The sequence below is a fragment of the Maylandia zebra genome, linkage group LG15 (genome assembly GCF_041146795.1).
Source record: "Maylandia zebra isolate NMK-2024a linkage group LG15, Mzebra_GT3a, whole genome shotgun sequence".
NCBI lineage: Eukaryota > Metazoa > Chordata > Actinopteri > Cichliformes > Cichlidae > Maylandia > Maylandia zebra.
In genome coordinates, this window is record NC_135181.1 from 17,645,755 (window position 1) to 17,659,463 (window position 13,709).

The 13,709-nt window shown below is 37.3% G+C and overlaps 2 protein-coding genes across 5 annotated transcripts; both read left to right on the top strand.

Moving 5' to 3' along the window:
• Window positions 1-202: 202 nt before the first annotated feature.
• Window positions 203-6,072, top strand: katnbl1 (katanin p80 subunit B-like 1). 3 transcript variants are annotated; one of them, XM_004550544.6, is made up of 10 exons: window positions 203-410; window positions 957-1,081; window positions 1,220-1,257; window positions 1,988-2,252; window positions 2,378-2,493; window positions 2,590-2,640; window positions 3,043-3,132; window positions 3,415-3,519; window positions 4,833-4,926; window positions 5,485-6,072. In XM_004550544.6, exons 2-10 carry the CDS (start codon window positions 968-970, stop codon window positions 5,515-5,517), a joined length of 906 nt encoding a protein of 301 aa, XP_004550601.3. In that variant the 5' UTR covers window positions 203-410; window positions 957-967; the 3' UTR covers window positions 5,518-6,072. The 3 variants fall into 3 exon arrangements, with proteins under 3 accessions (XP_004550601.3, XP_004550600.3, XP_004550602.2); XM_004550543.6 differs by having other exon boundaries at window positions 204-410; window positions 954-1,081; XM_004550545.3 differs by lacking the exons at window positions 203-410; window positions 1,220-1,257 and having other exon boundaries at window positions 954-1,081.
• A 543-nt stretch (window positions 6,073-6,615) lies between these two features.
• On the top strand, window positions 6,616-13,680 carry emc7b (ER membrane protein complex subunit 7b). Of its 2 annotated transcripts, XM_023152066.2 has the most exons (7): window positions 6,616-6,978; window positions 9,704-9,823; window positions 9,918-10,056; window positions 10,674-10,754; window positions 10,991-11,136; window positions 12,280-12,303; window positions 13,452-13,680. In XM_023152066.2, the coding sequence occupies exons 1-7, from the start codon at window positions 6,746-6,748 to the stop codon at window positions 13,507-13,509; spliced, it is 801 nt and encodes a 266-aa protein (XP_023007834.1). In that variant the 5' UTR covers window positions 6,616-6,745; the 3' UTR covers window positions 13,510-13,680. The 2 variants fall into 2 exon arrangements, with proteins under 2 accessions (XP_023007834.1, XP_076730146.1); XM_076874031.1 differs by lacking the exon at window positions 12,280-12,303.
• Window positions 13,681-13,709: the final 29 nt, after the last annotated feature.

Genomic DNA, 13,709 nt, shown 5'->3' on the forward strand with positions numbered 1-13,709 from the left:
CAACAGTATACTATAAGCTCTTTTTTTTTATTTACATTGGTTTTTTTTCTAAATTTATCCTCATTAAGGATGGAAATAATTTAAAAAGAAGTATATGTACTTCACAGTTAGTGGTGTAAGATTTCAGCTTCTGCAAGACTGCATTCTTGTATCACACTATTTGACACCAGGTGGCGCCACAGCACAAATTTGTGTTGTAATGTCCGGCAGTCGTCGCTAAAACTGCAGCTTTTCTTTGCCAAAATCAATCCCACAATCCTCACGCACCGGCGGTGTATTCATTTGAATGGTAAAACTGTGAAACGCTTGCGATCGTGCATCGAGGGAGTTGCTTTAGTGTTTAACCAGTTTTTCACGTTTTGGATTTTACACATCTGAGGAGCGATCGTAACATCTCACAAAATGAATCGGTTGGTATTCAACTCCGGGGCGTACATGTTAAAAGTGACAACTTTATCTTTGACGAAGACATACGTTCACAAGGCTAACCAGCTAGCTAGCTCGCACTAGCGGCCCAGCTTGTTGCTTTCTACGTCTCCCGTGTTGTCTTGTGAGTTGAGCTAAATGCTAACAGTTAAAGCTAACCTAGACATTACAATGAGATTATAGACATTTATTTTAATGGGAGGCGTCACGAAATGCAACTTTACACCTCTTTTGTCATCGTTTATTTTGACACTTGCAAAGCAGCAAACTTACAGCCCTAACTTTTACAGCATATTATGTTTTTGCGACGTTCAGCCATACGAGCTAATGGGAGCTAACGCCTTTGAAACTAAAATTGAGCATTTTGGTTTAGTTTATCTTGTTTCACTGAGCTAATTTGAGTCAAACTGTTACATCTGGGAGCGTATGCTCTTGACTTTTAGCTGGCCTATTCATAGTTGTGCCACAACATAGTCCTGGCTTTTGGCTCCTTAGCCTCTTAATTATTTTCCAATTTGTTTCTCCAGCAGTGTTCCTTATTATGGCAGCTGGTAAGCATGTTTGGCAACGAGCAGTCTCGAAGGTCAACCACAAAAACTCCAATGGCTTTCTGCGACCCAGCGTGCCTAGTTCTGCTGAGAAGAATATGAAGCAGGTATAAGGATATAATGGGAAATACTATGACTAATTGTGTAAACAGCTGCCCATGTGTCTTTTAAATCCTGGTGACTGTGAAGTACAGTTCAGTGGCATTGTAGCAGTAGTGGCCTCATCCCCTATCCTTTTGTTTTAGGTGGATATTATTAATAAGGAAGAATTAGATAAAGACAGGTGAGTCTCTGATCCACATCTGAGGGGGTTCATCAAATTATGATCACTCACTGCCTGTTTCCCACAGATCATCCTTGCATCCACACTAATATGTTTTTTGTTTTTAAGCTGTTTTAATATGAAAGTAAAATTTCCTTTTGTACTAAACCCTCTGTAAACACATTACCTTAACCATTCACCCACACTGGGTCTGTGTACTGGTGTAATTAAGAAGCAGTGGGTTAGTTGTTTTTTGAAAATATATTGAAGAAGGAAAAGCAAATAGTAAGACCAGAGATTTTTTTTTTTTTGTTTGCTTGGATCAGTGACAATAGGGAGCTGTCGCAAAGCAAATACAGCAACATATTAGAAGGCTACTGGGAGCCGTCACTGTATGACGCCATGGAAAAGATACACATGAAAAGCACGAAATCATAGAACGTATGTGAGAGTGGCTGTGATATTTTGGCTTCATAATTATGACTGATAAAGAAGCAAACATAGGTGTCTGGGAAATGATGTTGATTGGAGGGGCAGAAACAAAGTCTTGATGTTTAGGGGTCTTAAAATTAACAAATGTCAACATAAAAAACATGTTAGTGTGGATGTACAACCAGTCACTGAACCATTAAAGCATCTTTCATTTACCATTAACCGTTATCATGGTGGCTTTAATTTGTATTTATGTGGGGGGGGGGTTTAACCTGTGACTGCTTTGCATCTGGCCAATCTCAACTTCTCCATTTGGCAGATTTCAGGTGCATTACAGAGTACACAGTCCAGGAAAAGTGAAGCGGGCGACATCTTGCAAAAGAAAGAGTTGTGGATTGGCGGAGGTGGGCGTAAAGCTGCACCGCAGATCATCAGATGTAGGCCGTTTATGTGACCCCGGCATGGCCAACAAGGAAAATGAGCTGACCTGCTCCGATGATGTCCGGGGCTGTGGATTTCCGGTGAACTCTGCAGAGGCCTCCAAGATGGCGGGGGCCAGCTCCAAGTACAGTGATTTTGCTGAGGTGAGAAACAGAGCTCGAGCCACTGATTGTTTTTATTTCATATGAAATATGAAGGCTTGTTGATTGAAAACTGCAACACTGAAAACACTGAGTTCCATTTTTTTTCATTGTTTGTCTATACATAGCTATCAAAGGACCATGAAGCTATGACCCAGGTTCTTTTTGGAAGAAGTCTTCGACTTAAAGTAGCCCTAACACTATGGCGAAAAAGTGCAAGTGAATTAGTGGCCTACCTAATAAGGTAAAACACTTGTGGCTACTGTTGGTTGATGGTTGTGTTTATTCTGTAATTATTCACAATTTGTCATCTTCACATCACATGTTTGTGGTTTCCCAGAATTCAAGACACAGGTGTGCTGCTTGACTGCTTACCTGTCTTAACAAACAAGTAAGTAATGTAATTTTTTTTTTTTTGTTTATTTACATTTTAGCTTTTAGTGTTTCAGCTTTACCTCCAGTGACCGTGCTGCACATTCGTCCAGTCAGCTGTTAATTTACAAAGATTGTACAGTTTGTAAGACAATAATTTGTAAAGCAGGAAATAGTCATGTTTTGGTAACAATTCTGAAATTGCAGTATACAAGCATGCATAGTCGCACCATGATACCTATATGGAGCTGTTGAAGCATGGTGGCCTAGTGAAAACCAAACCTCGTGCAGCTCTGACAGCTTGTTAGATTTTTCTGTTGTTCTGCGGTGGACATGTTGGCCATTTTTCTTATTTTTCTTCTTCATGCCTGATTGCTGATGATCACCTCATTTGAACTTGTGTTATCTCCTCTCTCATCAGCCTTCAAACAGAAGCACCATGTTTGTCACTTGGCTGCTGTGTTGACCTCATGCCCCAAGTCAAAATGATCCTCACCAGTAAATATGAAGAGTAAGTGGCAATTCATTCTAATAATATTTATCTTTTTTTTTCTTTTTGATCATTATATGAAGGTGTGCTGAGTTTAAAGCAGTTAGATTTGTTGTTTATAAACCTAAAGATGATTGTGTTCTCCTCCGGGAAGTTTAAGCTTGTCTGATAAATAGATAATGAACAGAGGAGAGAGCAGCTAAAGCCTCTTGAAGGAGTCGAGAAATTCCTTTGACCTTTAAATCTCATATGTAATAACATTTTGGATTCAACTAACTGTTTTTGTTTTTTGTTTTCTGACAGACAGATAACTGTGGGTTTACACTGGGTTCAATCCGTCATCAGGAAATGGTGGCCAGAACTTTCTAGAACTGAAAAAAGACTGCAGGACAGTTGTGCAGAAGACAGGTGAGCCCTGTGCGCTTTAATAAACCTAATGCAACCTCCAGAGTTTCAATGTAGATGTTTAAAATCATATTATTTTTCTAGTTTTCACTGTCTGGTGAGTAATTCTAAATAAATCTTGGAAAGTTGGATCAATTTAAAGAAAAAAAGAATGCATGGGGATAAAACCAACAGATATTAAATTTTTAAGATGAATATTTGAAATCCAGTAAATGTTTTTAGTTATTCACTTTTGTTTCGATCTTATGAATATAATCTGCTGAATTCGGGCATGCTAGTTGCCTGTGTTGTCACAGGAAACATCCTGTTGCTTGCTTTCATTTTCTAAACATTTGTCATCCAGGCAGCCACGCCCTTATGCTGGATTTTTTTTTCACCGTTTTGATGGTCACTGTAGTGGCTATATTAACTTCTTAAAGTTCTCTCTTTCTCTTATATTTTAAATAACCACACTATAGACGGATGAGTGCCTGCTTTTATGCGTTGTTGTTAGCAACAACGACGGTAAAACCATCGTGTGTCTGCTTTTATTATTTTCCACATAAACCTTTCACAATAAAGCTCAAGATCCTGTTGAGACTTTTCAAAATGAACTGAATCACGTGAAAGAGCAGATTATTTACTGATGAGAATTAAAAAAGAGCCGCCAGTTGCTAAAAAATAAACCTTAGACTCAAACGTTAGAACAGGCTTTTCCCCGCAGCACGCCGTGTAATAAATACTCCCAAAGAAAATGGCGGCTGTTAAAACTTATGTCTAAAAATGTATAGTTTCATACATCGTTAAAACACTCGACTCCAGGTACACAGCTCCCAGCTGGAAACACTTCACGCAAGTCGAGCTGCCCGAGATTCACAGAATTTACAGAAACTGTTAAATTTTTGTGATTTATCTCATTATCGGGACGATAGATGACTTATATCAGGATATGAGATTTTGGTCATATCGCACAGGCCCTAATGGTATCCTTAAACATTTCCACGAAGACTGTGCCAAGATTGCATCTCTTTTGCACTTTCCATGTATTGGATCAGTAATTAAATCAGATTAGATTAGATTTATTGTCATTTTACAAGTTCAAGTTTAAGGCACCAAATGCAGTTAACCTCTAACCAGAAATCAGATATCATCAATATGCACAGGACATTAATATAATACCAATATAGGTATAATGCAAATATACAGAATGTGAGAAAATAATAAATAAATAATCAAATAATTACAGTCATGTGATGAATGAATAATAACTATAGCTAATTAAGGTTATATATCATTATCAGTCATTGCCATCAGTAATGTTTGTGTGTTTATTGTAGGAACGTGGAAGTCATGAAGCAGCGGCTAAAGGACTTGTGGAAGGAAGGAACCCGATTATGTTTGGTTCCAGGAACTACGGGAGAGCTGGCAAAGGTGAGAACCATCCCTCATAAGGGATTTTTTTTTTTTCCATCGTGATATAGGTCAGAGTGAAGACCGCTACTGTTTTGTATGGATTGTTTATACTAAAGCACCACATTGATTTCTTGTTAAAAGTAAATAGAAAATATATAATAGAGCTGCATTAACGTTTTTAGAAATGAGTGTTTTGTCACACTGATATTTCTGTTGCAGAACTGTTTTCAGGCTCCACAGGTGCTCCTGCTGTTATTTCACCTTCTGTTGATCTTAGGTGGATTCAGCCAACCACTCCCATCCTAAAAAGAAAAGACACAGGTCCACCATAAGCTTTTGTGGTTGATCTTTTTTCAGTCTTCACATCCTGTTTTATAGTGGGAGGAGAAGAAAATGAAACCACAAAAGATTTGTTTTATTAAATCTTTTAAAAGGAAATGCATTCACTAATTTTTACATGTTTGTAGCAGCTGAAATGTCAAATCAGCATCAAATTAATAGTGTTGAGTGATCCAGTTTATCTGCATTTACTAGCTCTGACGACTTCTCATGTGCTATCTCTGCTTTGTGTTGCAGGGCATCGAGGCTTATCTGTTGCAGCTGCCCTGACAGTTGTCAATGTAGCACTCTTGGGATGTGACCACTACAGTCAATCATGACTATGTTTCGAACTGATAATGGTGCAAGAGAAATAGACCAGTTACTTTTGCTACTTCAAACTCAAACCTCTTAACTGGGACTGAACTTGACAATTCAAACACTTCCCTCACGTTTGAGCTGGAACCTCTGAAGGGAGGGCGAAGAGAGCCTTCCTGGACAGCAAATGACTGCTTCACATTGAAGTGGATTGTCTTTTTTGAGGGGCATGTTTAGTGGACCTCCATGAGACTGGGTGTAATTTCGCTCTATGAAGTGCCAAGGTCTTTGTCTCTCACTACACCACTCTCTTTCATGGAATGCAGATGCGCTTGTGGATGTTGATGTTTTGCATCTTGAGTTCTCCGAAAGAAGGAGCTTGAATCTGCAACAGTCTTAAGTTATTAGAGCTTGCTTTTCTTGTTTTTTCGTTTTGCCTCTTCCTTTGACATTTGACTGTGTAATGTAAAATGTAAAAACAAGTGATTCTTTTAATCATCTTTTAAATAAATTAAAAATGCAATTTTATTGTTTGTTTTTTGTCTTCAGATTATCAAATGGTACTGGGATGATGTCCTGTTAAACTGCAGCAGAAATAAGACCACAGTTTTGTTTTGTTTTTTTGTTTGTTTGTTTGTTTGTTTTTTATTGTTTTAACTGGCTAAGCTCATTAAAATTTTGAAAATACCGTTTTGGAATAGTGAATGCCAAAGTAACAAAAGTAAAAAGATCTTGCTCACCAAGTTAAAGTGGCTAAACGAGTTTTTAAACATGCTCCTGCAGCGTTAATTTGACCTCGTGATTTTTTTTTTTTAATCTTTATTAAAAATTGATTAGTTTTCAAAGCTGCATTGCTAAACGGAAAAAAGGATCTATTTTATAATTTTTTTTAGTCTTTTTCAAAATTAAAAAAATGTACTGACGTGGGAAACCTTCAAGGAAAATACTTATTCTGCCTCCTAGTTCGATTTAAAATTTCAATGAGTTTCATTTTGAGTTTTAAGAATAAAAGGGAATCTTTGTGCAAAAACGAGCGAGTGGCGCTTCTGGTTTGTACAATAAAGGTTTTTTTGAAGTGACGTCATTTTCCGCAGAGACAGCTGATTCAGCGAGGCTTCCGCTCCTTCGCTAAACAGCTCTTGACTGCATGTTGGTGGAGAAACGGTGAAAAACGATTTTAGTTTATTAAAGACGAGGCAGTATGTGGCACAGGGAAAGAATACCGCTGCTACTGGCTTTCGTCCAGTCTGTACTCGTCGTAGGGTGGTGTTTTACTGAAATGGAAGCGGGGCCTGGCGCAGCTATGTCGACGCAGACTAACGGAGATCGGTTCAAAATCGAAGGAAGAGCGATAGTTCCCGGAGTGAAAACACAAGACTGGGTCTCCACGGCTAGAGTGCTAGTAGATGGTGAAGAACATGTGGGATTTTTGAGGTAAGAAATATCCATAGTTCATTGGATAACTAGCTAGCATGGTACGTGCTACAATACGTGCTAATGCTACGTAAGTAGCATTAGCACCTAGCCGTTGCTAGCTGGTGGTTAGGGTCAAACTCGAAGTCAAACCCGATAACGACTGCATCTGCCTGTGGCAGATGGCAGGTACCAAATGTTGTAGATCATGCACAGCTTTCCTTTTGTAACTCTTGTCCGAGTGTCAATCAATTAGCGTTTCATTTCAACATGAGGCCTTTTTGGGCCTACTGCAGCGGTAACCACAACACAAAACGTCCACAAGAGACTTGTGTATATATAATCTATTATGTTTCCACAGCTAGCATATGTTTATGAGAAAACACCAGTACTAGCACTGGTTTGCTGCACAAACGTGTGTTGAACATATTATAACATATTACACACATACTCAAACATATTATTAAGCATGTTCTATAGTATTTATTTGTCACGTGTGTAGTAATGGACAAATAAACATAATATATCATGTTATTTAACCCTGTTATCTTTAACCATGTTACCGTATCATCCGTAATAAAATAATCATTCGTGTTCTTCTTAGCTCACAAGGGTTTAATCGATTGTCTTAGCAATAGTTTTAATTATTGTATGACTAGTGTACAGTAGTGTATTTCACCAAAGATGCGAGTATAAATGATGGCTAATACATACATTTGTCTGTGATACAAGTATAAATTCAAGGATATTGGATGGAACACACTTAGAAAGAGATTCTAAGGTTCTTGTTTTTATAAATGCATTATTATTAGCAGAAGAAGTAGTGGCATTAGTAGTGTTGTGTTTTATGTGTCTCACTGTTACATCCCTACTGGCTCTATTAGTATATCAAATTATGTACATAGATTGTGCCCAAAGGAATGATTTTGATGAAGACAAATTTTGTTTACTGTTTTGTTTTTTCAGGCACATAAAGGGTATAGAAGTAGTCACTTTTAACTATGCAACTATAACAAAATGTATTTAAAAAAAATAAGTCTCAGATTATTCAGTTATCACTATATTTTTATTTTTAATAGGTTATTTGCATCACAGAATGTAACAATGCATGTATATAAGAAACTCATAATTTGCGCGTGAAAAGAAGCATAAGCACACACATCCATACATATGCAATAATACTAAGTGCAATAATCCTTTCTGTCATCGTTGTATTTTTACTCAGTTGTATATAGTATTTGTATTCTATTTTTATCTTATTGTATATTTATTTTATTTTATTCTACTGTATATAGTATTTTATTTTATTCTATTCTGTACAGTTGTGTACTGTATTTATTCTTATTGTATTCTAATTTTTGCCTCATAACTTTTGCACTGTCCACTTCCTGCTGTGACAAAACAAATTTCCCACGTGTGGGACTAATAAAGGTTATCTTATCTTATCTTATCTTATCTTATTAAGTTCAAATTTCAACTTAATAAGCATACTACTTGAATTCTTAGATACTTATACACCTAATTAGTAGGGGTGCAACGATATTCGTATCGATATTGAACCGTTCGATACAGTGCTTTCGGTTCGGTACGCATATGTATCGAACAATACAACATTTGTAATTTATTTTATCAACTTTCCTTCTGACGGAAAAATGCTTTTGCATTCTTTCAGAAATGTAGCTGGGTAATTATGTCATTGGGTGAGCCACTGTCAATATGTGACATATTGAAATCGCGTTTGAATTTGCGCTTGTTTTTTTGCTTTCACTTTGCAATCGTGCGAACTGTGTATAGAGAGCGACAGCACTGATCTGTGAGTGATGATAATTTGCGCACCAATTCCTCTGACATCGTCTTATTAATCGTTACCTTACTATGCAAACATGACAAGTGAAATCTCCTGCAGCAAGCTTAAACATGTGAGAGGTTGATCGCGCAGAGAATCGCTGAGCTTATGTGAGTGCGTGTGTAAAAGCAGCAGGATATATATTTGACTACGATGACCTGGATGACTGAGAACCTTCACAGACAGATATATATTTTAGTTCTGCTGAGCCAAATAAGACAGGTCGGGGTGAAGAAGTGACAGCCAAAGAAAAGCTTACCACAAAACGGAGAAGTTATGACAAATCAGACTATAAGGCAAAAAGAAAGTGCAGCTTTATGGTTTTATGGACAAAAGAATTTCTGTGGCTGCAATATGACGAGCTAAATAACCAGGGCTGCACAAAAGTGGTCCGCAGGTGCGCATTCGCTGTCAAAATAAAAAACACGCACAAGGGTTAGGGTTAAATTTAAAAACTGTACTTTTGAGTTAAAATATATATTTATAATTTTAATAAATGACAAATTAAAAAGGCATGAACATTTTTTTGTATCGAAAAAATATCGAACCGTGACACCAAAGTATCGAACCGAACCGAACCGTGAATTTTGTGTATCGTTGCACCCCTACTAATTAGGTGACCTTTGTAGATGTCCCACTTTCAGATATTTAATTGAAAATTTTTATTGACTGGCAAGACCTTTAACGTTTTTACCACATTTGTTTATTTATTTGTCTTAACCATTTGTATTTCTGCTTTAGTAAGATAGTTTGATAATACTTTGCTATTTAGTTCATTCTCCATTTATTTCAGGATTAATATTTTAGACGAACTTTAGGTTGAACTAATATAGGTGTACCTTTTTTTTAAATTATAAGCAGCTGCTGTCTTGAAAAAATTGCTTTATGTTTTTGTTACAGAACCGATGGGAGTTTTGCTGTGAACGATGTCCCCTCTGGGTCGTATGTTGTTGAAGTTGTTACTCCCACCTATAGATTTGAAGCTGTCCGTGTTGATATCACATCCAAGGGTAAAATGAGGTATGGCCACTATAGTGAAAAACACAAAACTTGCAAAAATTAGCGGTTGGCCTGTGGCAACTCTGACCCACTGAAGCAATGTGTGATTTCACAGAGCGCGACTTGTGAATTACATCAAAACGTCAGAGGTAATTCGCCAGCCGTACCCTCTTCAGATCAGGAGTAGTGGACCTCACAGCTACTTTATGAAGCGAGAAACCTGGGGCTGGACAGACTTCCTTATGAACCCAATGGTAAGAAAATGCGTTGATTAAGTGGGAATTGCATGTGTATGTCACAAAAGAAACATTTCCTAGGATCCCACCATTATCCTAATACTCTGATTAAACATATGCTTTCTACCATTTGTACTGTTAGAGTCCATTGGCTGTAGCCCCATTTAGAGAACTACAGATGTTAATTAATTTTGATAAGCTGGTGCACAATATTGACGATAATGAACAGAAGTTTCATGACCATGAAGTCACATTTCCATTCCTTACAGTGACCTTTTTTACTCATTTCTACTGCATATTTTTATACTTATGAACTCTTGAGCAGCTTTCTATCAATCAGAGTTGAAAATAAACCTGATTTATCCCGGGTAGTACAGGCCATCCACTGTCTGACACAAGCTTTTTTTTTTTTGCTTTTCTTTTTTTTTTTTAGCTCCTTTCCTTTTTAAGGTTGCGTTTTCCTTATGCCAAACTTTTTTTCTTGATTGGATGGCCCACAAACTCAAAAAGAGAATATTGGGCTTCTGTGCTGACAGATAAAACCGTTGAAAAAAAGGAACTGTAAAAACAAGTTGTCAAAGAAGATTGCATCTGAATTTGTTACATGTCATTTAATGTCTTTGTTGCTCCTGCAGGTTATGATGATGGTTCTGCCCCTGCTTATCATTGTTTTGCTACCCAAAGTGGTCAACACCAATGACCCAGAGATGAGAAAGGTATGTTCATTGTGCTGTGTCTCTGAGCTAAATAGAAGAAACAACAGACGTTGTGATGTTTTAAATCCTAACCCTATCCTTGTCTCCTTTTGAATTGCTTATTGTGGTAAAGTGCTAACTGTAACAGATGTGACTGATTGTGATACATTTTTAACATCAGAGAGAACATTGAGTCTGTACACAGCCTTTCTCTCTCCAAAAACAGCTGTTCATTCTCTGCCTCCCTTTCTTTACAGGAAATGGAGCAGTCCATGAACATGCTGAACCCCAACCCTGAGCTTCCTGATGTCTCTGAGCTCATGACCAAGCTCTTCTCTGGCTCCAAAGGCTCCAGCAAGGCAGGCAGCAGCAGCAAAGGCACCAGGCCAGCTGCCAAGAGGAGGTAGTACTGTACATGCCTCCTAAAAATCCACCTAAAAAGAAAAAAGCTTGATTTATGTCATGGAAGCAAGGTTTTAAAGTGTCATTTTTTCTCTCTCTCTCTCTCTCTCTCTCTCTGGGTTTATTGTACAGATTTCATTAATATTAGATGTTTTGAGCACATCTGGATTTCTAATATGCTATTACGAACTGAGCAAAATTTTTTTTTTTTTTCCTAGGTTTTTTTTCTCATACTGCACTGATAACATTTGTTGCGAAAGCTGTTATTCTTAATTTGCGCGATACTTTCTACAGGTGACCCTACTACTCATCAGTCTTTTCTGTGCTAAAACCTCCATTGTATATTTTCCACTGCTGCTACTTCCACTACCTGAAAGAGAGCATATATACACAATTCAGAGATTTTCTTGTTTAAGTAACTTCAGTAATACGACTGTGAATGAAGAGAAATTGAATTTTAAGGCAGATAAATTCTTATTTAAAAACCTAGATAAATAAATTGCCATGGTATATGACAGCTGTGTTTTTATTTCACACCATTCATTTCTTTGAGTGAACACGTGACTTTCTCATTTTATGAATTGTGGTGAACTGTATGGTTAGAATTCACACGCTGTACATTATGTGCCTGAGGTGTAAAAATTAAAATGATAATCACTGGAAGTACAAAGAGAGAAATGTATGGTTGCTTTTTAAAAGCTCTACAAAGTGTAACTGGTTTTACTTTGTAATAAAATAGACATTAAAGTCCATAGTAAAATCATTATTGTAGAATGTGTTAGCACTGGCTGACAGGACGTGTTTTAAAATGAAACAATAATGAGTAATGTTATTAAATATAGAGACCGCTCAGCTCAAGGTTGAGTCACTAGCTTTCTCCTGAACTTTGAGCCAAATATGTTCATCATCAGCATTTATCTATTTGTTGAGGAGATAGTCCTTTTGGCACAAAAGCTCCGTTGTTGCTATGGTTTTGATTTTGGCTTCAAAGTTACCCAGAAGTGAGAAAGAGTGGGTTTTTGTTTTGTTTGCATCATATGCATCTATGCAAGATTATATTTACTGTATATTCCTGCTGTTTCACTGATCAGTGCTTAGCAGTGGTAACACAAAAAGATGAATTACCTTGTCTTCCCTTTTTCAGGGGAAAACATTCTGGCGCATCAAGGTAGGAGAAGCATGTGGGTCAATACAAGCAAAAGAAACAAGTTTGCTGGCTGTGTTCCAAATAACTGCTTAAGCTTTTGAGTCTTAGTGTTATGCACGAGGGCCCGCTGGGCACAATCACTGTCGATAATAACCACAGGGCTCAAAAAATGCTTTAAAGTCAGATCAGATGTTTATGATGCACAGAATGTGTTTTGGTGAGAAGTAGTGAATATAAATATAATCTAAAAGTTATCTCTCAAGCACAGAGTAGACGAAAAGCGCCGTGAATTAGGTCAACTTGCATGCAGTTGCATCTTTTTCCAGGGATACCCCGTCCACAGGTAAATGGAGATGGTGTGACACAATTTAAAATCAGTCGTTTTCATCAAATCGCCTTTTTCCAAGGTTAAGAATGAGTTGCTGTGTGAAGAATGCGCATGACAGCGTCCTGTAGATTACTCATGCTAAATGAGTTAAGTGAAAGCATCAAAATAAAAGAACGCTTGTTTTCCCTAATATTTTCCAAAGTTTCAATCATCACTGTGGCTCTTAGACCAAAGCAATTTAGTTCTTATTTTGACTCTAAATGTTTTATTTAAAAGCTAGAGCTAAACTGCTAAAAACTCATTTTTACCAAATGGGTGCAAATATTAACCAAACACTATTTTCAGCTGCATTTTGGTGTTTTAGGGTTTCACGGTTGCATTTTGTATTTGAGATTAAAGAGAAACTACAGTACCAGAGTTCATTCAGCACATATACAAGCCTATTTCTGCCACTGGAGGGGAAAGGGGAAAAAAATGCCACCCATAATTTAAAATTTGGGGTTATCTCAAAATTTTAACTAAAGTTTCATATTATTTTCTGAATTCTGACGTATTTATTTTGAAAGTTTGAGTTGGTAAGTTAAGATCTCGAGATACCGAACTCAAAATTTTCAAACAATGATCCAATATTTTGACTTGTTGGGGACAAAAAATGTTTTTTTTCCAGTGGTGAAAACGAGCTTCCATAAACAAAGGTGAGTTCTCCAGGGAAATAGTTTTTTATTAGTGTTTCAGTGACATCACAGGTCAACTGAGCTTTATCAGACTGTGAAAACGCCGAGTCCTGTTAATGAGATCAGTTAATTAATGGCTTTGTTCTTTTCATGTGGTGTTGCATTAGAGCAAAGAAACTCTCAATGCAGAACAACAGTGCTGACCTGGACTCTTGGGACCAGTAAAATCTCCGGTGACGTCGGGGATTTGTTTAGTGCCATGGCGTTGGTACATGGCACATTTGGGTAGTCAACCATTGGAGGATGGTAACGATTTGCTTCACCTCTCAAAGACGAATTATTGACAAATGAGACCGTCTTCAACATGTCTGTTGGTCATTAAATGTTTGCCTTGAAGTTTGTATTTTACTGTGTATATTATTACA